The sequence below is a fragment of the Labeo rohita genome, chromosome 13, assembly GCF_022985175.1.
Source record: "Labeo rohita strain BAU-BD-2019 chromosome 13, IGBB_LRoh.1.0, whole genome shotgun sequence".
NCBI classification, from domain to species: Eukaryota; Metazoa; Chordata; class Actinopteri; order Cypriniformes; family Cyprinidae; genus Labeo; species Labeo rohita.
In genome coordinates this window covers 19,908,433-19,933,315 of record NC_066881.1, presented here as the reverse complement: position 1 = coordinate 19,933,315, position 24,883 = coordinate 19,908,433, and the positions used below count along the sequence as shown (strand labels likewise).

Sequence of the window (24,883 nt, the reverse complement as noted above, 5' to 3'; positions counted from 1 at the left end):
TTTCACAGTATTGATGTTTTTACTATTTTTCATCAAATAATTTCAAACATTGGTAACCATATGAGACTTCTTTCAAAAATCTTACTGAATCCAAACTTTTGAACAGTATGGTATTTTTAAATAGGCTCATGGATATTACATTTCACAAGTAGAAAGTTTATTTCCAAAACCTCCCTATGTCTTTTATTAATATTTTTCCATTTAAAGAATTTTTAATAATTATTTGAACTAATTAATATCTACTTAGATATTTATACTTAATGGTTTTTAAAATCTACATTTATCTTTTGCCAACATTTTAGGTTTTACGGATTTACCTTAAATTTATATTTTAAAAACATATTATCTTAAATAATGTAATGTTAATATACCAACCGATTGAGTTTCTGAAATCTGTTTAGTATCTTTGTAATACACCAATAACCACCAAAAGCAGGTGGTGATGAGAAAGGCACATGATTAACTAAAGCTCATCACAAACAGCTTTTCCACAAGCTAAGAAAGAAAATACTAATATACAGTTGAGGTCATAAGTTTACATACACATTGCAGAATCTGCAAAATGCTAATTATTTTACAGAAATATAAGTGATTATACACAATGCATGTTATTTTTTATTTAGTACTGATCTGAATAAGATTTCACATATGGTTCAGTGATAGTTGTTCATGAGTCCCTTGATTGTCCTAAACAGTTAAACTGCCCGCTGTTCTTCAGAAAAATCCTTCAGGTCTCACAAATTCTTTGGCTTTTCAGCATTTTTGTGTATTTGAACCCTTTCCAACAATGACTGTGTGATTTTGATATCCATCTTTTCACACTGAGGACAACTGAGGGACTCATATGCAATTATTACAAAAGGTTCAGATGCTCACTGATGCTCCAGAAGGAAAAACAATGCATTAAGAGCTGGGGGTGTAAACTTTTGAACAGAATAAAGATGTGGACATTTTTCTTATTTTGCCTAAATATCATGTTTTCTTTTTTATATAGTACTGCCTTTCAGAAGCTACAGAAGATACTTACATGTTTCTAAGAAGACAAAATAAATAAAATTTACCCTGATCTTTAAATTCAAAAAGTTTTCACCCCCGACTTTTAATGCTTTGTGTTTCCTTCTGAAGCAACAGTGAGTGTTTGAACCTTCTGTAATAGTTGCATGTCAGTCCCTCAGTTGTCCTCAAGGTGAAAAGATGGATCTCAAAATCATACAATCTTGCTGGAAAGGGTTCAAATACACAAAAATGCTGAAAAACCAAAGAATTTATGGGACTTGAAGAATTTTTCTAAAGCACAGCGGACAGACAAACAAGCGACTCATGAACTATCACAAAAAAAAGAAAAAGAAAATTCAGGTTCACAACACAGTAATAAGAATAAGAAGTGTAAGTGTAAATGCCTTATGTAAAATATCTTGTTCAGGTCAGTACTAAATGAAAAATAACATGCATTTTGTATGATCCCTCTTATTTTGGTAAAATAATGAACATTTTGCAGATTCTGCAAAGTGTATGTAAACTTTTGACCTCAACTGTATATAGAAGGTGCACAATGTCATTCACGCAAATACTAAACACCGTCATGGTAACACTCATGAAACTGAAATAATGCAATAAACAAAATTAGATGTAACATACAACCCTAATGAACAAAATCTAAGAAGAAACCGTAATTTCAACCCCCAAAAAACATAAAATGTGAAATGTTACACAAGGAATTCTGTGAAGGTCAATTTACGTTTTTTCACTGTAAATTACATATTCTCTTTTAATGTGTTCTTTCTTCCAAATACAGTATTTTACCGTAAGGCTTTGGGTCAAAGCTTGGGTTTTATGCATTTGTACATTTTCTTGCAATTTTCGCGGTCTTGTATAAATTCTCATGAGAGCTGGCTAGACCATCTCTGTAAAGCTATATTATAGAAGACTTTATACACATAAATTGATGTACTGCTGAAATTGCTGCACTCCCAAAAAAGTTTTATTTGTGTTTTTTTCGTTACGCTAACATTTTGCCACACTTTTGTGCAGCATCAGCCCTATAGTTAATTGTGTAGCGGAATGAAACCTTTCACTTCTGGCTTACTTTTCCCATTTCTCGGTCTCGATTCTGGCTCCGTCTATGGAGCCTCGTCAGTCTGTGGCTGGGCCAGCCCGAGCCAAGGAGCATCTTGCGGAGGGTAATCCATCTCCATCACTTAAATGATTATCCCCATTAATCTGGTGTAAACTAATAAAGTCAACTGTGGCACTGCCTGCCTGAACTTCATTAAGTCTTTAGTACGTTTAATATGTCTTAATGTCCTCAGCTCTCCTGCTGCCGCAGATCACCTGGCATGCCGGTCCCCAGAGAGCCGCCTGAGAGATTGAGGCCATTTGTGCCATGTTTTGTTTCCTTTATTTTCCTCGCATTCGTTTTTCGCGTGATATAGTGTCTGTTGGTATGACATACAAAGAGCTAGACGGAGGAACGAAGGGTGGGAAAGAGGAAAAGAGAGAATGAGAGGAAGAGAAAGACATCAGTGCAGGAGATTTAATTTGCCCAGCCAGACCTCAGATGGGCCCCTGCAGTCAAGGGTTTAATTTGGCTTATCGCGTTATAAAAGACGACCCGGGCCCGGTAATCAATCATCGGCCTGTCAGCGCGAAAGGCAGTTGTTGTAAGCAAGTATGACTTCCCAACATGAGTCCGTTTTAATTGCCACCAAATTGACTGCTTTGTTGTTTTTTGAGGATGTACTAAAAGTTTGCTCAATTAAAGCCAACAAAAGCAGCGCGTCATTATTGTTGTCCCCTACCCTGCCCCCCTTCCTTCTCTTCCGAGGGGGGCCGCTGGAGGTGGTTACGCAGCTATCGTGGGTCATGTTGACATGTGAATGAAAAGTGCGTTTCCCCCGTAAGCCCGACGAGCGGCGCCTGCGCAATGTTAGGGCCTGACACTGTTTACTAGGCTGAAGGATGTCAAGCTGCCGCTGACCATTACCCAGCTAAAGAGAACATAACTCACTCCCGGCTCCTCCTTGACAAAATAAGTGCTATCTCCAATAAACAAAAAGTTAAAGTGCAAGATGAATGCATCTGTATTGCTTATGGATTGAAATTTATGGGACCTAATTCATCATGTCAGTATTTTCTCTTTTCCAAGGTTGCAGTATGTAGAGAAAAATGTGTTTCCCAGACGAATGGCTGCTGTTTTTGGAACTACGTATTATTCGGGAAACAGAATCACAGAAGTATGTGAGGGTTTGAGCAGTTGAAAGCAAAAGCATTACAGAAAGCACCACACATTGATTGTGGGATGGGAAAGAACGATTTTCCATAATCCCACAAGACCCGAGTTAGTGCACGTCTACAGCTTCCCATTTTGCTTGGATGCTGTCATCAATATAATGTGCTCAGTTGCTGGCTCACTGATATTTATGGCTTTGGTGCTACAGGGTTGAGCCCCTGTGTCTGCTGGAGTGAACCAGAATGAGTTGAAGCTTTCAAACTGTGGAGCGTTCAATAGAGAAACTATTTACCATGATTTGAAGTAAAAAATATAGTATTTTAGCAGCATATATGACTGAATTTAATTAGATTTTTTTTTTTTTTGAAGATGTAACTTTTTCTGCAATAACTAAGGTATGTGATAAGGGAAATGGTGGGAGAGACTGGGAGTAATTGTAACAAATTTACTCATCACATACTCATTGACGTTCTCTGCGTGCATGAGACAAACAAGGTAAGGAAAGGAAAGGAAAGGACATGTGGCCAAGTATGGTGACCCATATTCAGAAAATGTGCTCTGCATTTAGCCCATCCAAGTGCACACAGACAGTAGTGAACACACACACACACACCGTGAACACACACCCGGAGCAGTGGGCAGCCATATTGCGGGGAGCAGTTGGGGGATTGGTGCCTTGCTCAAGGGACTCACCTCAGTCATGGTATTGAGGGTGGAGAGAGTGCTGGTTATTCACTCCCCCCACTTAAAAATTAAATTACTTATTTGAGAAAGTAACTATTACTTGTCTTGGATAATTGTAATAAAAATGGTAAAATATAGTTTGCATTAATACACTTTTGAAATGTTTCAACTTATTTAGGGCCTGAGCACCGATGGTTTCTTCTTCTCCAAAATTATTCGCATTTTTGAGGGCCTAAACATGCTCGAAAACTCATAAAACTTTGCACACACACCAAAAGTGGTGAAAATTTACATCTGATATGAGTTTAAGAAGTGGGTGTGTCAAAATGGCTCAATAGCACCACCTATAATATTTTTAACGAAGTGCCTCTCCAGCTACATTTCGCGTACATGTACAAAATTTGGTAGACACATGTAACACATCAATGCCTACAAAAAAGTCCCTCGGTATGAAGTCCGAATCCTAATAGGACGTCTGTTATTTTGAATTTTCTCTGCAAGTTTTGTGCCTTTTTTGCCGTTTTCAGGCGTTGTATTTAAACAAACTCCTCCTAGAGATTAAACAGATCAACACCAAATTTGGTCAGTGTAATCTAAAGCCCTCTGTGACGTTAAATGGCAAACATCTTAAGTTTTCATTGAAGGGCGTGTCCGTTGTGGCCTGACAAACTTTGATATTTTGCCCTTAAACGGACAGTTGTTATATCTAAGGCATACAATGTCCGATCTGCACCAAAATTCACATGTTTGATAAGAGCCCTGTCCTGAACACATGCCCATACCCATATTCAGTTGTAGTCGTAGCGCCACCTGCTGGCAACAGAAAGTGGCATGTTTTATGCTCTAACAAACTCCTCCTAGAGATTTAATGACATCAGCATTATATGTGGTCAGTCTAATCTAAAAGCCTTTGTGATAATAAATTGTGATGATCTTGATTTTTCGTTGAAAGGCGTGTCCATGGCGGCCTGACAAAGTCTGATGTTTCACCTTGTTTTAACTCAGCCATACAATGTCCGATCTGCCCCAAACTTCACCTGTTTGATAAGAGTCCTGGTCTGATCACATCTAAAGGCCAATATTCTGTTATAATCATAGCACCACCTTCCGGCAACAGGAAATTACTTGTTTTATGCTAACTTAAAAATGCAATGTCCAATCTGTACCACACTTCAGATGTTTGATAAGAGTCCTGGCCTGAAGACATCTAAAGGCCAATATTCAGTTATAATCATAGCGCCACCTGTTTACAACAGGATATGTCATGATTTACACTAACGCAAACGTACCATGTTCAATCTGTGCCAAAAGTCATATGTTTGATCAAAGTCCTGGCTTGAAGACATCTACATGCCAATATTCATTTATAGTCATAGCGCCACCAACTAGCAGAAGAAGGTTTGGCACAGACAAATGACTTTGACATATTCCTCCTATATTTACCACTTTAAATGCATATTGCTCACCGTTTTTGCTCAGCTGTTTTCTAAAGCCTCCGGGTGGCGGTGAGCCCGGGTGCGAGGGCCCTTTCAACGCTTTTGACATACGTGAATGTTTTTCATACAAAAAGATGGCAGGTGTATCTGTAGTAGAGTTAATAATGGGATAGTTCACCCAAAAATTAATCTTCTGTCATTAATTACTCACCCTCATGTCGTTCCAAACCCATAAGACTTTTGTTCATCTATAGAACACAAATTAAGATATTTTTAATGAAATCCGAGAGCTTTCTGAGCCTCCATAAACAGCAATGCAACTGAAATATTCCCAGCCCAGAAACGGAAGTTGAATAATATTAAAATAGTCCAAGTGACATAAGTGGTTCAACCGCATAGTGCTGCTGACATAGAACACATATGCACTGTTTTCTTTGCGCACAAAAAGTTTCTTCATAGCTTTGTAAAATTACGATTAAACCACTGATGTCACATGGATTGTTATACTGATGTCCTTATACGTTTCTGGGCGTGGGAACATTTCGGTTGCATTGTTGTCTATGCAGGGTCAGAAAGCTCTCGGATTTCATCAAAAAATTGTGTTACGAAGATTAACGAAGGTCTGGAACAGCACAAGTGTGAGTAATTAATGACAGAATTTTCAATTCTGAGGGAACTATCCCTTTAAGGAAAATTTAAATAATGTTACAGATACCCCCAGTCTCTCTCAGTGACTTCACAGTGTACTCTATGATGGAAATAGTTATTGAAGTTTTAGTCGCCTGTGTTTTGAGTTGTTGTGATTCCCCTCCTTAGATCTACCACCCTGAAAGAGCACTTGTTTTCTTTTCTCCACCCAATTAGAGATGACCTTTGACCCCTGAGAGTGATGTCTGTCCTGCCGCGTTGTAAGGCTTAGATAAATGTCTCGTATGCATTTCAGTCTGTTTTCTTTTCTGAGACATCTAATAGTCTGCTGTTAAACTGTGAAACAAAATAAATACATTCATAATAGTTACTCCTCCTATACTAAATGAAGATAGTATTAAGTAAGGACATTAGAAAGAATACATTGCCATCTATTTCAACATGTTACGTTTCTTACAGGAATTTTGAAGAAAGGGTCAATGTCGGTCTTAAATAAGTGAATCAGCTGATGCCACATACCTTGCTGTTTGTGCAGGGGGTGAGGTATCAGGGGAGACGCTAAGCTCTGGCCCACAGCCTCTGTCCGTCAAAGCAGATCATTAGGTGTGAGCTGAAGCCCCCGAGGCCTGTGCAGGCACCAGCTAGTCTGTGGCTGTGTTTCTGGCTTGTAGGTTTGGGCTGGTGGACCTGTTTGTTATGGTGTAGCAAGCTGCATAATTGGGACGAGGGGAGAGGGAACAAGGAGGAAAAGATAAACACAAAAACAGCCTACCTGTTGAAGGCACCGTGCGATGACAGATTATGATGTCTCTGGTCGCCCTGCGTGCCGCGCTCTTGATAATAAAGGAAATTAATGACATTGTTTGGATAACTCCCTGATCTTTCAACATTTAGATACATATATATGTAGATATCGTAGTCAGGGATTTAATGAAAAAATATTGCCCGCTTTTCTCGCAATGTGATCATGAATAAATGTATGAAAATCTCTTTATGCATTCAGAGTAGATGCTGCAGTGTTTGGAATATAATGAAGATAATGAAAAAGAAAAATTAGGTCACATATAATATGTAATTTTGATTAATGACACCCTTTCTGCTTATTGTAAAATTGCTGGATTATTATCTATTCTTTTCCCACTTGCTTTTCTCATGCTCATTTCTCTTTCTTCTCATTTTCTACTTTTCCCCTAGTTTTAAAAATCCAAAAATAAATGGAAATATTTTGAAAACTAAAAATCTATCTATCTATCTATCTATCTATCTGTCTATCTAGAAAAAAATGTTTCCTCTATCTATCTAGCTATCTGTCTATCTATATATCTATCAAACAAAAATATTTTCTCTATCTATCTATCTGTCTGTCTAGTAAACAAAAATGTTTCATCTATCTATCTATCTATCTATCTATCTATCTATCTATCTATCTATCTATCTATCTATCTGTCTGTCTGTCTATCTATCAAACAAAAATTTATCCTCTATCTATCTATCTATCTATCTAGAAAAAAATGTTTCCTCTATCTATCTATCTATCTATCTATCTATCTATCTGTCTGTCTATGTCTATCTATCTAGAAAACAAAAGTGTTTCTTCTATCTATCTATCTAGAAAAAAATGTTTCATCTATCTATCTATCTATCTATCTATCTATCTATCTATCTATCTATCTATCTGTCTGTCTATGTCTATCTATCTAGAAAACAAAAGTGTTTCTTCTATCTATCTATCTAGAAAAAAATGTTTCATCTATCTATCTATCTATCTATCTATCTATCTATCCATCTATCTATCCATCTATCTATCTATCTATCTATCTATCTATCTATCTATCTATCTATCTATCTATCTATCTGTCTGTCTGTCTGTCTGTCTGTCTGTCTGTCTGTCTGTCTATCTATCTAACAAAAATGTTTCCTCTATCTATCTATCTATCTATCTATCTATCTATCTATTTATCTGTCTGTCTGTCTATCTATTTTGAAAACAAAAAGTTATCCATCCACCGATCCATCATTTTTATCTATAATTATTTTGAATATTTTAAAAACAAACAAACAAACAAAAGTTAGAGATCAAGACAGGAACTTTCATTAGAGGAACTAAAAAATATTTAGACTTTTTTTAGAATAAAGAAAATCATAGATTCACAACAGCATGAGGGTAAATAAATGATCATTTTTTGGTCAACTATGCCTTTAAGTAGGCTACATTTTCATCTGCTGACGCAATAATGATCCATGAAACAGTTCAAAACAAACAGAAGGGAGACTGATGTTTTTCTAATCATAATATCCTTAGTTACTGGACATATGGATATTTGCTTTGGCAATCTAGCAGCTAATACTACAAACTGGCTTCTAGAGAAGAGTTTTTTTTTTCTCTGTTTGGTCCGTGGAGCTTGGGAGGGGAAGCAATAGTGTTGATCTCACACATAATGACCAGTAGCTGGTGGGATGAGTCCATCCATCTCTGTGAAGTAAACAGGTCCCAGCTGGGCTCCTGCATTCAGGATGGAAAAGGGAAGTGAGGCCGGCTTCACCCGCCTCCCCTAAATAAAACAGGCGACAGGATGCACCCGCACTCGAGAGGACTGACACACCATCCACTGGCTACAGGGGAGGAGCAGCTTCCGCTGTCACGGGTGTCAAGTCCACTATTAGACTGCGGAGTGAATCCACATGGTGCCTGGAGTATAAATTGAGACATCCCATGTGTTAGTGGGAGTTGGGATTCAGACAATAAATCTGTACTCCAATTCAACCTGTGAACAATCTGTCCTGCGTAGCCATCACAAGCCGCCTCCAGCAATAAGCATTATGAGGGGCGACATTTACTACTTTGTAATTTATGTCGTTGTATTAGATTAAGCATGGATGCAATGGCTACTAAACCCTAAAGATTTTTCTTAAAAGAAAAGTTATAATACCAAAGTACAAAGCAGCTATATTGACCTAAATATTTAATAAGTTACTGCACAAATTGCATTATATTACATTACAAAAGGTGCTTATAATATACATCCTATACATGTGCAGCAGGGAACTTCATTAGTATTGATTACCTGTGATAATGATTTAATAACCTCATTAAAAAACATTGTGCTTATATAATGAAAGACGCCTGAAAAGAGTCATAACACAGCCTTGTTTTGACTTATCAAATTTGGTGTAGTGACAAATAACCAGTTTAATAATTTGCCTTATTCACTTGCATATTAATTTGACAAGGTCAGCATTAGTCAATTTGTCCCTCATTGCAAAAGCATTCTGTTTCTTTCTCGACTTTAATATGGGCAATTTATCAAATAATTGTTCATGCTATGTTTTGACAGACACATTATCCAGTAAAACAAGTCATTAGCATGGGAGACACAACAAGTTAATGGATATCCCATCCCTCAGCACCTCAGCAACTGATCAGGACATTTGTTAACTGGTGCTTGGTCATCTTTTCCACTTCTGAACACCAAACTAATTCTTCCAGCGAACATATTCTGTCTCACCTTAATGCTGCGGCTTTAAAAATTTAAAAGAGGCCATGTACTTTTGCTTGCACACTCTCTTGAGAAGACGTCTTGGCTTCGGACCATAATTTTAAATCATATCAATATGAAAGGTAAACGTATTTGCTTTCTTTTTTTCAGATTAAATGTTTTTTAAATGTTTTATGGAGTACTGTACAGTTTTTCCTGTGGTAAATATAATGTGTGCTCGTTCTCTTATTTCCTTTTTAACAATACAGGCCAAAAATGCCCGGTCCCTTCCCCTTTGACATAATGCATTAAGAAGTTCATCCATCTATTTCAGAGGTTAAAGACAGTGAACTTCACATTCTGTCCTCTAAAAGTAAAAGCCTATTTCCTTTATTACAAAACGGAGAACTGTAATTCTGCTGCAGTAGGCCTACAAATGTTAGTGAGGTCTAAATATTCAATTAATATCTGCTTTATAGTTGCCATTTTAGATACAAAAAGTCAAGATTATCCATCTTTCCTTAACGCGGAAGTAAGCCTATGGTTGAGACTTCCGGTTCATTATCCACTGGAAAATAACTAAAAGAATAATAACGTGCAGAAAAGGGTAAAACTGTTTGCACTACAAACCAATGTGCTCATGATTAAGATAATACATTAAAATAATATGCTAAGACACGCCAGTTTGTAGTATCAAGCGGCAAAACGAGCTGTTTTGCTAGCTAAAAACAACTGGATGCGGATTAGACCGGAAGCCACACCCATAAAATTTACAAATGGCCGCGCCCACTCTTAAGGGCAGAAAAAGGTGGATGACTGCATGAAATACTTTTGACATTAATGAGCATTCATTTTGGTTACACCCTTTATTAAAGGAATCATCTATGACAATCATATCTCAGAACGAACAAAATATACAGGAGGATTAAATGTCTGTTTTTATAATGTATTAGTTTGTTGCTACATTTCTGTTTTCGTGTTTAGAATGTTTTATGAATATATCAAAATTAGCTACTTAAATGTGAGGTGCAAATGAAGCGGGGCTAAATTCTTGTCATGTTTTGATGAGAGTGCTGCCTCAGTGTAGATGTACTTGAAGCTGTCAGCAGCATGGCTGTGCGCTCTCGACTGTGCTCAGAGATGCGGCTGATGGAAGTGGCGCCAGTGAGCGCCGATGGATCACATGTCAAGTACTACACAGGTACACTAATGCACCCACAGACAGTTGCAATGTACTGGTAAATCAGGGCCGTATTATAATCAGTAAAAGAAAAATATTTATTTTTTTTATCCATATTTAATCCATGTTGAAGTGTGTTGCTCGACCCTTTCTGTTTTTTACTGTACTGGGGAAATGACAAAACTGTCTTTATAACTTTATTCAATGCATAAATAAAAAAAGAAATAGTGCTTTGTTTAATGCCCAAAAAGACGATTTTGGTTGCGGGAGAACCAACAATTTGCCCACATAAATGTGCATTTAATCGAATCGAAATTTCTTTCAGATTTAATTAATTCTAAAAATAGACGGCAAATGTGGCAGACAGTTTTGTATGTAATTTTTATGTAAATACATTGCGTTATTAATTGGCAATTAAGTGTATCATAGCCGCGCATGAAAATGACATTTCTGAAGTGGACCTTGGGTTAATAATACTGTAATCAAACATAAATTGGTCGTTCCAGCTCTTTAATTGTAATGTAAAACAATCATTTAGATCTACCAGTTGTGGTGCACATTAATAATAAGGTATTTTTCAGCTTAAAAGCTATAATTAAGTCTACATTACTGAAACAAAAAAAAGCAAATTTTAGTGAAAATACACACAATTGTACTTCATTAAATTTTAATGTTGGTCATTTGGCAGCATTAATCTGGAACCCCATCAAATATTAATACTTAATGCATCTTACGTTAAATAATCACCACCCACTTTCTTCCAGAAGGAAATCGATAACTTGAAAGTGTTTGCTTTCCGTATAATACTGCATATTTATTTAAAAAGATTAATGCATGCAAAATAAAATGAATAATTAATACAAAAGTTAACACATGAACACTGCAACGGAACAAAGTATGTTTCCAAATGAATTTGAATTATAACCTACATTAATTCTGTCGCGACTCACAATGTTTAAAATAAATGAGATTTCATACAGAATTTCCTTAATATTTCCCCACCTTGTTGTGATCAGTGATCATGTTTTGTTTTGTTTTTTTAATGACGAATGCGATTATTCCGATAAAAATGATTCAATGGTTCAGATTTAATATTACGATGAAATGTAATATTGTTGACAGTATGGTCTAGCTTTTAAAAATATTGTTTGTGATTTTTTTTCATCACCATAAAATAGTGACAAACCATTTGAGTTCATGGTCGCAAAATATTGATCTTTTGTAGCCTAACAAGAGTGAAAAAGACTTAACCTCGAAATCACTGCCTCATCTTCGCTTGATCAAACATATCCAAAGAGAAAATATCTCAACAACAGGGACTGCATAGCCAAGTTAATGAATTGAAATGGTCATTTTTGTGTTGTTTTGAAAAATCGTTGGTGTTTGGTTTAATAAATCATCCCTTTGAGTTGCCCTGTGCTGAGAAGGGAATTCCAGTGCGTTTCATTGAACAGACTTCGTCGTGATTTCTTTAGCCAATTGGGTCTCTCACCCCAGAATTGGAGGCTTAATTTTACCCAGCCTCTTTGGCATTTTGATTGATGTTCCCGTGGCTCCATCCGGCAGGCTATAGCTATAAGGGTAAAGGGAGGCAGTAAAAAAGACAATCGTCTGTAGTTCAGTCCTTCTCACACATGCAGTCAATGCTGTCTGGACTAAACTGGGTTTTAGTTGCTGTATGATAACTGGGGTGACGTGGAGGATCCTGTAGGCTCGCAGGAGCGCGCATCCCTCTCCACACCATGGATCATATGGGAGCGCATCTCCACCAGACGCACGCAGACACCATCAGTTTTGGGATCGATCAGATTCTTAACAATGCAGACCAGGGGAGCTGCATGATCTCCAACCCCAGAATGCAGGACCTGGACTACGGTTTGGGCTGCATAGTCAGCACAGCCTATAATACCATGACTGGCAACTACAATGTCAATAACTCGGCTGGATACAATGGAAACTCGTGCAGCGTTGGCTCCCTCAACGGCTCGTACAACATGAACTTGGGCACGAATGTTAATGGGAATTGCCTTAATTCTTCGGGGGTGATCCGGGTTCCAGCGCACCGGCCGCTGAGCAGCGTTCACTCGTCCATTCCCACCAGCGCTGCCACGGTGCCAAGTATGGGAAGCATGGGCACCATTAACAATCTCACGGGATTAACGTTTCCATGGATGGAGAGTAACAGGAGATATACCAAAGACAGATTTACAGGTAGGCTAATAGAAATCACTCTGAACTTGGCAGTGCTGTTTCTATGCTTTATTTCAGTCTTCGTTCTTATTCGAGATTGCACTGTAAAAATGTTTTCACCACCATGTAAAATTCAACCTTTCAGTAATCAAAGCGGTCGAAAAACTCCAGCGACTTGTTGAGGGTTGTACCTTGGTCACAACTTTGATTTTACTTACATTTTAGGCAGCAATTCAACTTTTTAAACTTAAATTAATGAAACATTTGGTTGATTTTCATATAGACTCGAAAATCCAAGAATTAAAAACAAATCATAAGGGCTTCACTGTGAAAGCAACTCCATTGAATAGTTTAATTTTTATTAACGACAACGTTATAAAACCATCATAAAATTAAAGTTTAAATGCATGTTGTTTTTATAACAATGTCAGAAACGATTAAACTGGTCTCGGCAATTAATAGCATAAACGAACGTTTATACATATTAAAAATCACTGCAATGCATCGGTAGGCCAAAGAAAATTTGTTTTTCTGTGGGGTGTGTAAATGGTATAAAAAAATTCTAAAGTTATATGATTGTTTGTTTTATAGTTAATAAACGACAGTCTTTTTTTCCTCACACGAGAATGTAAATGTTGATTTATCACGTCCGTAAATGTTTCTTACTGTTTTAGCATTATTTAATTTAATGCTAATTATGAATTACAAACGGTAAAAAGTAAAAATGTGCCGTTGTTACCTTAATGAGTTATTTATTTGACCATTAAAACTTGCCTTTAATGATGTAACCTCACGTAATCAGGTTGATTCAGTCAAAGTTAATAGTTTCGACTCGACAAAATAATGGTATTCATAGTTTTCGTTACCTGACAAAACATTTTTACAATGTTTTATTTATTTATATTCTACATTTCACACTGTCGTCGTAGTAGAACTAAGAAAATGCCTAAAAAGTTTTTTCCCCAGTTATATATTCCTGTCTGTTTGCTTGCTTGGCTGAACTCGATATATTTCGTGATTGCTGCTTGTTTTTTAAAAGACAAACGTCGTCTTTCATCTCTGGATGTCTCATTTGCTTCTCACTTGCTTGGCTTTGTCGTTTTGCTGATTTCTTCCGCTTGCTTTCACCCTGTCTCTCAATCTAGTGGCCCTCTCACCGTTCACTGTAACACGCCATATAGGTCACCCGTACCAGAACCGAACGCCTCCGAAGAAGAAGAAGCCCCGGACGTCGTTCACTCGCCTCCAGATCTGCGAGCTGGAGAAACGCTTCCACCGTCAGAAGTATCTGGCGTCAGCTGAGAGGGCAGCCTTAGCGAAAGCACTTAAAATGACTGATGCGCAGGTCAAAACATGGTTCCAGAACAGAAGAACGAAATGGAGGTGAGCTTTTGTGATCTAATCATGCTTTTACACTCACACGTAATGCATTCTTTTTCGTCTCACCACTAAACCCAGTTGAGGAACTTGTTTTTAAGACCTCTGTGAGGTCAGCTGGGTCAGTTTCATAATGCATTCCATATCGTGCTTTGGAAGGCCCGTTCATGAAATTCTCTCAGTATGTACTAATTCAATCAATTCGATCAATACATCAATTTATGTTTAACTGACTCCATTTAGTTTGGAATGACCAATATTGGTTGACTGTAACCTTTTCTTGGCGGTGTAAACAAGTCATATTCTCAGTGATCGTCAGTGTCTTTTTGATCTAGCTTTTAGTATTTTATTATACATTCTGGTAGGCCTGGAATTAAATTGGATTCATTTTAGCAGACACTGATGGACCAGTATGATCGAGTTTTTAGACGAAAACAGAAATTATGCTGTTATACTGCAATCAGTTTCCCTAAAGTCTTAGTTGTGTTAGATGGTTAATTACCTGCTGTTCAACCAGGATAATTAATGTGATGTTTTATGTGCTACCAACATAATCACAACAATTAAAGTGCACAGACATTTACGAAAAATAAATCAATAAATAAAGAATAAATAAAATGATTGTGATTTGGCTACGTAATTGATCTCAGAACCTGAAATGTAATTGGTATTGAATTAAATGTATAATAGTTGGCATATAGTCGGTTATAGTTACACAATTTGTGTCAATTATGTACACAAAATGACAAAAGTCAACAGAAAAATGTGTTAAAAATGAACACATTTCTAAAAGTGTATATAATCTGCATTTTCAAAATACAAGATTTCCACGTAGCCTGACTAATCTGAGTGAATTCCAAATTAATGACGAAAACACAAAAAATAATGGAACAAGTGTTCGATTGACATCACGATGTTAAGTGTGTCAGAATTCGTTTGAAAATTCCACGTTATGAAGTAATTATACTAATTATGCCAAAATAGTCATTTTGTATTCTTTGGTATTTGGATCACCAGTTTGTATTTTTATCTTTTTTAATTAAATGTAGGCAATCACTAGAACGGCTATTAGAAATCATGACTGAAATCACCGACTAAATGACTCCTGTGCTATGATCCAAATCCATGCAGGCGGCAGACAGCAGAGGAGAGAGAAGCCGAGCGACAACAAGCGAACCGAATCCTTATGCAACTTCAGCAAGAAGCTTTTCAAAAGACTATAAACCAACCTGTTACTCCGGACCCAATCTGCCTACACAACAGCTCTCTATTCGCACTGCAGAACCTCCAGCCCTGGACTGAGAACACGGCGAAAATCAGTAGCGTTCCCAACACTGATTAAAAGAAAGAGACTTTTATGGAGGTGCGATGTACAGAGAAATATTTCAACATTAATTTCTTCTTTTTAACGTTAAAACAGTATTTCGTTTGTAATATGCAGCTTGTAGAAAACATCTAAAAGAATACTTGCTGCTCTCCGTGGCAGTCGTGCAGAATCTGTTTTTTAATCGATTTATCATTTCGATTTCGACAAAGTGTAAACATAAAATACTGTCATATTTCGTTTGAATTTCAAACATTACTTTGGTAACACCAAACTACATCTGTGGTAACACTTTATAATAACTTTCATTGATAAGTCAGAAAATATTAGACAAAATATTAACAAACAAAAACGAACGTTCGAATATTCATATGCAGAATTATGGTCTGTTTCCCCAAAGCATATTAGGCCTAATTTAAGTAGACCTACTATTAAAATCGTCACATATCATTATAATGCCAAGCATTATGCTTAATAATTCATAAGGACACACCGGATTACTGTCAGCTGGCTTGATTGGAGAATATCTAAAGCTAAACGCCACCTCTCTGTTGTGCACGGAAATACAGTGAGCCTTGTTATAATTAATATCCTTGTCACTGTCAGAATTATTAGACACATGCAGGGTGAAAAGATACGGCTTCACTGTCTTCAAGTACACCCTTATGCTTTTGCCCTCAGTGAGTGTAAGTGTTGGGACACTGACAAAATTATAGTTACGCTACTTTTGTGGGTACTTGGAAAATAAAGGAATTCAAATATATAATTTTAAGTAAAACGTATTTTTAATAATTTTAAATAGGCGATTCTGGGTAAAAAGTTATAATTGATAGGCTAAACATGCGCCGGATAAAGCGCGAAAAGCGTGTTATGTGCACTTTTGCTAAACGCCTGTGAAAAAGAACGAACGTTCGTAACCTCTTTAAGTAGCGTAATAAATATTCTATATAGGCTGTATCATGCTATTGTTAATCAGAGCTTTATTCTAACTAATTTACTGTTTTAACTGCATTCAATTTATAAGCTAAAGAGCAAACAAAGTTTTATAAAGTGTTACCATTTATTTTTCGATATCATTTTTTCATAATCGTATGTAGGTTTACTTGGAGAGATTGTATTTTGCACGTTTGTTAATGAACACTTGCAGCGAAAATAGTCCTGTGAATTAAAATATATTTTGCAGGAAAAATGGGCTGACTTTAATTCTTCATGCTTGTGATAGCTAAGTTAGACTGTCATTTTTCGGAGGCGTGATATAAATTACTACAGCACTTGTTATGCAGAATGTTGTTGCGACGTTCCATAAAGATTTTTCGTTAGCAAATATGTACTTCTTTTTACATTATTTGTAAAGTTTCAACTTTTCTGGATAGTTTGTTATTTCTGTATTAGCCTACACTTAAATGTTTTCGCGAAGTATGTTTTTTCCAGTCATTTTTCCCCAAATATTCCAACCATTGTTAATAATTAAAGAGGCAAAGACGAATTATCAATGCTCAGTAACACCTGTACTCAACTCTATACATTTTTTTTTTTTAACAACAAACGGTTTATCAAAACTCAGACCAACTTGGTAGCACTGATATGTTTGTTATTTGTTTACTTGAAATACATGTGATTACAAGATCCACTTTCTTCGGAGATGTCGGCGTGACCTATAAATTATATTTTATTATAGCTTGATATGAATGATTAAATATCTGTGGTCATGTCTCAGACTGGATCATTCTAACTGCTCGATTTGTTTAGCGCTTTTTGTTGAGTAACTATAACACCTCGAAGGTTTTGTCATTGTGGATAGATCCCAGATAGCATATCTGTGATGAATCTTTACTCAAGTGAATGACAGTTTTGGTTGCATGATAAATGGATGTTTTTTTTCCTTTTCTATTGGAGAGTGCAAAAGCGTGTTTATGATAACTATGTGCAGATGTGATGGTGTTCCTGAAAATAACCAGAAGCTTAAGCTATCCAATTCTGCATCGGAAGGTGGTTTAAGTTTCATCATCTCTTCCGAAATCGTATAATGTGTTACATAAGTGTCGTTTAAAAAGTTCCAGAATGTTCAGAAATGGAATTCATTTAGGTCAGAAACACTAGTAGGCTAGACTACACTAACGCAGTCGCTAACCCTTGGCCAGACTAAAGTGCACTCTGCGCATTTCCCAATTGCTGTTTTATTAACATAAGGATGCGTTTAGACTCACGTATTATTTTCATATTGTATTTTACAAATTTTATAATGTCCGACATATACTGATAATATGCAAATAAATAGACAAGGCATTCGAATAGTGATTAGTTTGATTACTTTGCGAACACATGTATAGTTTATGTCTATCAAAACAGTATTGCAGATCTGATTCAAAGTATTGCAAAATGAAGAAGTGTTTTGTGTTTTCGTTCACGTCACATTCTCTCAAATAAATTGACTAATTCATTAATAATTCATAAACTGTCCATTTATAGTTGTGCTTAGTCACGTCTGATATATCATGGGTTTTAAACCTTTAAATGTTTTATGCCATTGGCATATTAAAACAACGTTATTTTTTGTAATTTTCTATCATATTATTTTAAAATGATAAAATTATTATTTTTTACCGCTTATGTCTCACACACTCTAAAAAATGCTGGGTTAAATACAGCCCAGCACTGGATAAAATATGGACAGTAGGATTGTTTTGATCCAGCGGTTGGGTTAAATGTTTTATTTAACTCAACTATTGCTTAAAAATGACTATATGGCTGGCTTAAAATGATCCCCAAATAGGTTAGAAATGAACATTTATTAATACGTTCAGTAAAGGAACATTTATAAATAAGTTGAATAAATAATATTTAAATAATAAACTTTTTTTAATTGCTTATCAATAAATATTTACTTTTTGATTATTGCTAATGTCTCTAGTATGTGTGTCTGATTTAATTTACAACCTATTTTAAATTTTTTAATCAATAGTTGAGTTAAATAAAACTACGCAGAAGGTTGGATTAAACGTTTAACGCAACTGTTCGGTCAAAACAACAGTCATTGGGTTTGCCCATATTTCACCCAGCACTGGGTTGTTTTTACCCCAGCATTTTTAGAGTGCAGGAATCGACGTATTATTTTGTAGTGTTTTGTAACTGATTTCCATAGTGTTCCTCATCTGTTCTTCGCTTTGAAAAAAAATGCATGCAAAGTAGATACAAGTAAATACATAGCATTAGAGTCTGCACTTCTTTAGCGTCGCTGCAACCCTCTCGAGTGTATTTTTTTCTCTAGTGTCCTTACATGATGACGCATGCATCGTCATTTTCAGTCGCCAAAACATTCTTCAGTTGTGTAATTTTCTACTGCGACAAGGGTTAGTACAGCATACACTCAAAATGTCTCTTTTACGTGTTTGCTGTAGTGCAGCTACATGTTTTGTAAAAAGAGGATTGCTTTTAGAGTCGACTTATACTGGTGAGTGCAACCTTTGCTTGGATTTTTTTTTAACTGTTCATTGACATGCTTGCACAACATGCATTGATTTGTACTAATGTCATATTAATATGCATATAACTGCCTTTATATTGATTACTGTTCGAAATACATGTCAGTTTGCGACATATTTGTTAAAGTGTCTCTCCGCACTTGTTTGCAGCATGTCATAGGACAGCAGGATATGCGTCTGGTGGTGCGACCAAAGATAAAGAACCGTTGAAGAAAGCGAAAACGCCCCAAGGACGCTTTGACATGGACGAAACCGAGTCAAAATCGAAAGGTGTTTTTGAACGTAAGAACACACTGTAGTTTCTGCTCAGAATTTCTTTTTTAATAAATGTAAAATGTATTTTATATTTTTCATATATATTTTTAGTGCTTGACGGCGATTAGTCGCATCCAAAATAAGTTTTTGTTTATATAATATGTGTGTGTACTGTGTGTATGTATGTATATATAACGTTACACACACATACTAGTGTTGGGCGATATGCTCAATTTTTTTATATCGTTCTATGGTCAGCCTGTGAGAGCGCCCATACACGATATTATATACCATCTTTCTATCTATCTATCTATCTATCTATCTATCTATCTATATATATCGTTATATATAGTTATTTTATACAATTAATATGACATAAAATGGAATAATATTTTATTTCTCTTTTAACAGGATTTCCAGATGATGTGAATCCAGAAACTAAGGAGAAAGGTGGTCCAAGAGGTCCTGAACCTACACGATATGGTGACTGGGAGAGGAAGGGACGTTGTATTGATTTTTAGTTTGCCTGTTAAATATATCCAAATGTATTTATTTTAACATTTGAATGTGGTAAATAATTCTGTATACAGATACAAAAGATAATTTCTGGACCAGAAATGTGCGTCTTTTTCTGATCATATGGGCCTACTATGTAGTATGAATAGTTTGTGGAAAAGTAGTTTGAACTACTTGAACGGTTCTGTTCAGACTTTAATAGACATTTTGAAAAGAATCTAATGTTTTTTGAAAGTGGGTAACACGATGTCTGCAAGACCTGAAAGATATCTTCAAAGAATAAACCTATTCAACAATTTTTTTGGTCATATTTCAAACATTCATAGAATTTTTTGTCATAAGGGCCGGTTGCATAAAAGCTTAAGACTAGTCTTAAAAGTTTTTCAGCTATTTTTTTCTTTGACTAGTCATTTTTTTTTATTCAGTTACAAAAAAATGTAGATTAGTCTAAGTTGATTCCAAAAAATAAGACCGATTACCCCTTGGCTAACTGCTACTTGGCCAGACTAGTTATTAAGACACTGTCTTAGCATAGAGGCTAAGTTTATGCAACTGGTTCAAGGTTTGTGTGTATTATTATGTAAATAAGTCAGTTTTATTTTGTGGAATAAAAAAAAAAAAAAAAACAGTTGTTACTGCAAAAGTTTTTCTATGTATGCACATGGATTGCTACAGATAAGCAGTACCACATCAGCATTTAAGGAGAGGTTAAACACATTATCAGGGCACAACAGCAAGGCTGGGAGAGACAGCCTGCTCAGCATTATAATACACGCTTACAATTGTTATACCATAATAACACTATAAAGACCACAAAACAGAACAATGGTAATTTGACTGATATCTTGCTGAGCATGATAAATATCGAAGGCATAATAAATAAATAAGATATACATTGTTGAACGATGTCATAATTCTGACATTCTGATTAATAGTTCTTAGTTTTTCTCATAGTATTGTCGTATTTAATACGTTTGTCTAGTAATAATTTTATTTTACTTTATACTTTCGCAAATTTAGTTTATATTGTGACCCAGGTTATAATATAGCTTTTGTCAAAGTAAACTACTATTCATCCATATTTCGCGTCAAACCGGCTTCCCAGCCTTCCAGCACATACGTACGTCAGCAATGACGTAAAAGTCACAGTCTCCTCTTATATTTGGATTTCACAAAGCATAGGTCTGACTTTTAAATCGAAACAAAAATAACACACCACTCAAATTTGATCAAACGCTCTTCTAGTTACCAAATAATCGTATTTTTAATTCTATTTTAATCGGCTCACAGTACTTTCCTCGTCTCCGTTTCCGCTTCCGGTCAATTCCTCCAATCGGCCATATTCCGCCGCTCTGTCTCAATCCAGCCGCTGCTCTGTTGCCGTAAGCCCACCATAGTTTCGTTTCACAGGGGATGGTCTTCCATTCATAACGCTACAATTGAACAGAGTGAATCGGGGGCAAACAGGTGATTTAATCTAGAAACGCTGACAGAAAACGGGCCAAGATGACGACGCGATCGGAGAGGGAAAAGGCTCAGAAACTGAACGAGCAGCATCAGGCCATTCTGTCCAAAATGCTGAGAGAGGAGGATAACAAATACTGCGCCGACTGCGAAGCCAAAGGTGAGATGATGTAAAATCTCCCCCGCTACTCTTAAAAACTCGCGTTTGATGTTTTGGTCACCTGTGCGCGACGGGAGTCTCGTTACACAGCAGGGCTGTTCGGGTTTCGTGTGGCTCACGGTCCTGAGTCACCCGGGAGGAAAGCCGTAGATGGGTGTCAAAACCTATTTAGACAGCGTATTTGTTCACGTTTGAAATGAATGATGCTTAAACGCTGTTTAGGCTGACAGCTCAGTGGGGTTTGATATCCGGCGAATCACTATTCAGCCATGTGTCCTTGACCAAAACCATTATTAATGCATGAATGGAAAACCGGTCTGGAGTTGAACTGATCAGCTGGTCTGATACTGTCACAGTACTGTTTCATTGTGTAAGATGTTATACAGGAGAGATTAACCTATATATATGTGCTTAATTGATGGCTACAGATGAACAACTCTGCTGTCTTTGTTCCACATATCCACCTGTTTCATAATAGTTCATCCTAGAACACTGTATATAATACCTTATAATGTACCCACAAGGACTATGCAGCTAGAAGTGATACTGTACCATTAAGCAAGTGAAAGCAGATTGTAACCATGTGACTGTAACTGTAATAGCTGCTCAAGTGGGCGGTCTCTCTGTTTTGTTTAGGGGGAGATTTTTACTTGAAATGCTCATATATGTATCAGTATAGTGTTTTAGTGCTCACAGGGAAGGTTATCTTTTATAATATGGGAATTTAAAGATTTTAAAGATGAAATGAAAAATGCACCTTTTATTTTTTAAATGCATGTTATAGATCTTATTGTGAACGATTAATCTGTGCAGGTTTCATTATTTGACGTATTAATGTTTAATTAGAATGTCATAACTTGATCTTCCAGTGAATCAACAACTGAAGCATAGAACCAAGAGCCACCCTATTTTTTTCACTCGGACGTACAATACAGAAGGAAAAATTTGTCGCTACTTCCATTTTATCATAACTTTAATATGTTGCTTTTGTAAGCATTGTCACAAAGTTGTTAGCAGGTCCTACACTTTCACTTTGGTGTACTTGTCTGCCGTTGTATTTGAGCTGCCTTCTCATTTCCTCTCAGTTGCGTATTAGTTTAATATTAAGTGTGGCCTTAGTGGTTGTGACATTGCTATAAGCTTCGAGCTTAACAAAAGATCCTGATGCAAGCTCATAGGTGGCCTGTTACACATTCAGATGTTGTTTAAATTCTGTTATAATCCCTCTTCTGTCTTCCCATCAAAGTCCATTAGAGAGCATGTGAGAATGTTAAGGCAGTCTTCGGCTCTGCGGTGATGTCGCAGGCCAGCACCTTCTCAAGCTCCTCTCTCAGCTTTCGTCTTAAGCAGACCAGTTTCATCCACTCTGAGCTCTCCGGTGTCTTAAGTGCAGCCACACCTCACTGCTCATATTGCCTGGCCTCTTTCTGCCACTGTGTCTCTCTCTTACATAAAGTCAGTGCTGATGGGAGGAGTTTTGTAGCTTGATTAGCTTATGAATGACAGCCTTAAGAGAATGTTAAAGTCAACATGAAATCAAAAAACTCATTTACAAACCCAGAAATTAAAAGTCAGCCATCCTTTAGTCTCCCCAATGTTGTTCCAAAACTGTGTTTCTTTTGTGAAACATTAAAAAAAGATTTTTTAAAGATCGTTGGTAATAAAGAGTGTTGGTGAACTTTGACTTCCGTAAACTATGCACAATGTGCTCTGTCAAGTGTATGAGTTTTATTATTAATACAGCATTCAGACATTTATCTTTTTGGAGTATTAGGTGTGAATGCATTACTCACACTGTGCGTAAGCACACAAAAATGGGACAGACCTTGAGATATTAAAAAAAAAAACAAAAAAAAAAACATCTTTTATTATCCACAGAAGAAAGATACAAATATCGTTTTTGGTGAACTATCCCTTTAATACACTTTCTCAGTGTTAAATTTTGTCTGTACATTTTATTTTTTTTTTCATCAGAATGTAATAACTCTTGCTGACTGTGCAGGCTGTTGGGTTTTACATTGGTTATGTGAAATGCCCTCTTTTAAACATTTCATTAACTGCTAATGGGTAAAATCAGCTTTAAATAGTATTAAATACTGAAAGTGAAATTTGCAAAGTATGGTAACCCATACTCGGATTTTGCTCTGCATTTAACTCATCCAAGTGCGTGCACACACCCAAAGCCTGTGGAGCAATTGGGGTTTCGGTGCCTTGTTTAAGGGCACATTGGGGGTGTAAGAGAGTACTGGTCATTCAATCCCCCCACCTACAACTCCCACTGGTACTGAGACTCGAACCTGCAACCTTCAGGTTACAAGTTGACTCTCTAACTGTGACTGCCCCAGACAGTTTTAGTTAGAAATGAGAAACATTTATGAGCGTAAAATGGTATGCAAATGCAGTTTCAACATGGTTTCACTAAACTGAGGTCAGTTTAAAGGGGTAGCTCACCCAAAAATGATTATGGCTACACTGACGCTGTCAGTGTTTGGGATTGATGACTGCGTTGACTTGTTGGTGTTAGTTTCGAAATGTCGTGTTCACACATCAGCCTAGAAGCCCAAATACTGTCTGCATGAATGTGCAACTAAAGCCACACCGTCTGTTTGTGACTATCACCTGTAACCATTGCCCATGGTCAAAGTACATATCAAAGACGACGACTTCAAAATTGCAAAGTCACATCAAACTTGACATGACAGAAGTTCAACTGAGGCATAATTTCAATCAAATCGTAATTAACCAACCGCAGTTTTTATTTCTCTGTAATGAGCAGAGCGTTTTAGTCGTGCTCAGACCACAAAACTGTCTGGAGCAGTAAGTTTCTGAAACCATGCATGTAAACATTCTAGACACACTTATATGTGACCCTGGACCACAAAACCAGTCATAAGGGTCATTTTTTTTGGAAATTGAGATGTATACATCATCTGAAATCTGAATAAATAAGCTTTCCATTGATGTATGGTTTGTTAGGATGGGACAGTATTTGGCTGCGATACAAAAATCTGCAATCTGAAGGTGCAAAAAAAATCAAAATACTGAGAAAATCAGCTTTAAAGTTCTGTCCAAATAAAATTCTAATCAATGCATATTACTAAATCAAAAATTAAGTTTTGATATATTTACGGTAGGAAAGTCTCCTCATGGAACATGATCTTTACTTAATATCCTAATGATTTTTGGCATAAAACAAAAATCGATAATTTTGACCCCCACAGTGTATTTTTGGCTATTGCTACAAATATACCCATACTACTTAAGACTGCTTTTGTGCTCCAGGGTTACATATGTGTGGGGGATAGAGCCTCTCTCACACTGTATGACGCGAAAAAAAGGTGCTCAGTCTGATTCTGTTCACACAGTAGGGCTTCACCAAAAATACAATTGTAATTCCTGAAAATTTGTGGGTGTGAGTTCGGTTATAACTGAATGCAGTTGTCACTCCTGTAAATAACCGAC

General features: G+C 36.5%; 3 protein-coding genes across 8 annotated transcripts in view; all 3 read left to right on the top strand.

Moving 5' to 3' along the window:
• The first annotated feature begins 12,275 nt into the window (after window positions 1–12,275).
• Window positions 12,276–16,993, top strand: tlx1 (T cell leukemia homeobox 1). Of its 2 annotated transcripts, none has more exons than XM_051126435.1 (3): window positions 12,276–12,864; window positions 14,025–14,226; window positions 15,352–16,993. In XM_051126435.1, the coding sequence occupies exons 1-3, from the start codon at window positions 12,396–12,398 to the stop codon at window positions 15,560–15,562; spliced, it is 882 nt and encodes a 293-aa protein (XP_050982392.1). In that variant the 5' UTR covers window positions 12,276–12,395; the 3' UTR covers window positions 15,563–16,993. The 2 variants fall into 2 exon arrangements, with proteins under 2 accessions (XP_050982392.1, XP_050982391.1); XM_051126434.1 differs by having other exon boundaries at window positions 13,989–14,226.
• A 1,836-nt stretch (window positions 16,994–18,829) lies between these two features.
• sdhaf4 (succinate dehydrogenase complex assembly factor 4) lies at window positions 18,830–20,093 on the top strand. Its single transcript, XM_051125347.1, has 3 exons — window positions 18,830–18,995; window positions 19,177–19,308; window positions 19,693–20,093. The coding sequence occupies exons 1-3, from the start codon at window positions 18,917–18,919 to the stop codon at window positions 19,800–19,802; spliced, it is 321 nt and encodes a 106-aa protein (XP_050981304.1). The 5' UTR covers window positions 18,830–18,916; the 3' UTR covers window positions 19,803–20,093.
• A 1,004-nt stretch (window positions 20,094–21,097) lies between these two features.
• The window catches only part of smap1 (small ArfGAP 1), a 139,230-nt gene continuing 135,444 nt past the window's right edge, over window positions 21,098–24,883 (top strand). For 4 of the 5 annotated variants that reach the window (XM_051125408.1, XM_051125407.1, XM_051125406.1 and 1 more), the window contains exon 1: window positions 21,099–21,421. In XM_051125408.1, coding sequence (XP_050981365.1) covers window positions 21,304–21,421 — 118 coding nt within the window. In that variant the 5' untranslated portion in view covers window positions 21,099–21,303. Of the gene's footprint in view, window positions 21,422–24,883 lie in introns of all 5 variants that reach the window. The other variant, XM_051125405.1, reaches the window with a different exon arrangement.

Coding starts and splice junctions, on each gene's coding strand:
- tlx1 (XM_051126434.1), top strand. CDS start 12,396: ATGGATCATATGGGAGCGCATCTCCACCAGACGCACGCAGACACCATC. Junction 12,865..13,988: donor TACCAAAGACAGATTTACAG/GTAGGCTAATAG, acceptor CTCTCAATCTAG/TGGCCCTCTCACCGTTCACT. Junction 14,227..15,351: donor AACAGAAGAACGAAATGGAG/GTGAGCTTTTGT, acceptor AAATCCATGCAG/GCGGCAGACAGCAGAGGAGA.
- sdhaf4 (XM_051125347.1), top strand. CDS start 18,917: ATGTCTCTTTTACGTGTTTGCTGTAGTGCAGCTACATGTTTTGTAAAA. Junction 18,996..19,176: donor TTTAGAGTCGACTTATACTG/GTGAGTGCAACC, acceptor ACTTGTTTGCAG/CATGTCATAGGACAGCAGGA. Junction 19,309..19,692: donor ATCGAAAGGTGTTTTTGAAC/GTAAGAACACAC, acceptor CTCTTTTAACAG/GATTTCCAGATGATGTGAAT.